The sequence below is a fragment of the Trypanosoma theileri genome, assembly GCF_002087225.1.
Source record: "Trypanosoma theileri isolate Edinburgh chromosome Unknown TM35_Tth_42_V1, whole genome shotgun sequence".
NCBI lineage: Eukaryota > Euglenozoa > Kinetoplastea > Trypanosomatida > Trypanosomatidae > Trypanosoma > Trypanosoma theileri.
Genome location: NW_021639884.1, coordinates 29,004 through 29,641, shown reverse-complemented (window position 1 = coordinate 29,641; position 638 = coordinate 29,004). Strand labels below are relative to the sequence as shown.

General features: G+C 31.7%; 1 protein-coding gene across 1 annotated transcript; it reads left to right on the top strand.

Moving 5' to 3' along the window:
* Positions 1–17: 17 nt before the first annotated feature.
* Positions 18–638, top strand: TM35_000421090 (uncharacterized protein; the record flags this gene model as incomplete). Its single annotated transcript, XM_029029920.1, has 1 exon — positions 18–638. A coding segment is annotated over one exon (621 nt), but the record flags the coding sequence as incomplete, so codon positions are not given.

The window sequence follows — 638 nt, the reverse complement described above, 5'->3', positions numbered from 1 at the left end:
ATAATGATATTAATAAATTGGTAACGCAGCACAAGCTTCAACTGGCGAGTATACGTGGAAAACATAATATCTACTCAACCATTCCCACTTCTAGGGTGAAGCGAGAACTGGAGGAAACTTACATTCGCCTTTCTTCGGGTTCTTGTAAAGATGGACTCTTTGAAAATGATGAGAATGAACTTCTTGAACGAGTTGCGTCCGACACACGTTTGGAAAGTATTGGTATTCCTTCTAATAGATATGTGAATCCGCATAAGAAGTGGGTGGAGGATACTACCAGTGGAGTTCGGTATAGTTCATCCCTTCTTCAGCTCTCGGATAATAATAATAATAATAATGATAATAATGATATTAATAATAGTAATAGAGATATGATGATGGATGACCCTGAGGTGGAGAGACTTGACATGTTATTAATGAAAGTGGTAACGAAATGGAAATCCCAATCGAGGCAAACTGCTGTCGCTCCTGCTTCTATAAACGATGATAATAATAATAATATTAATAATAATGATATTAATAATAGTAATAATAATAATGATATCAATAATAGTAATGATGATATTAAAAATAACAATAATGATAATATTAATAATAGTAATAATGATAATATTAATAATAACAATAATGGTACTAAT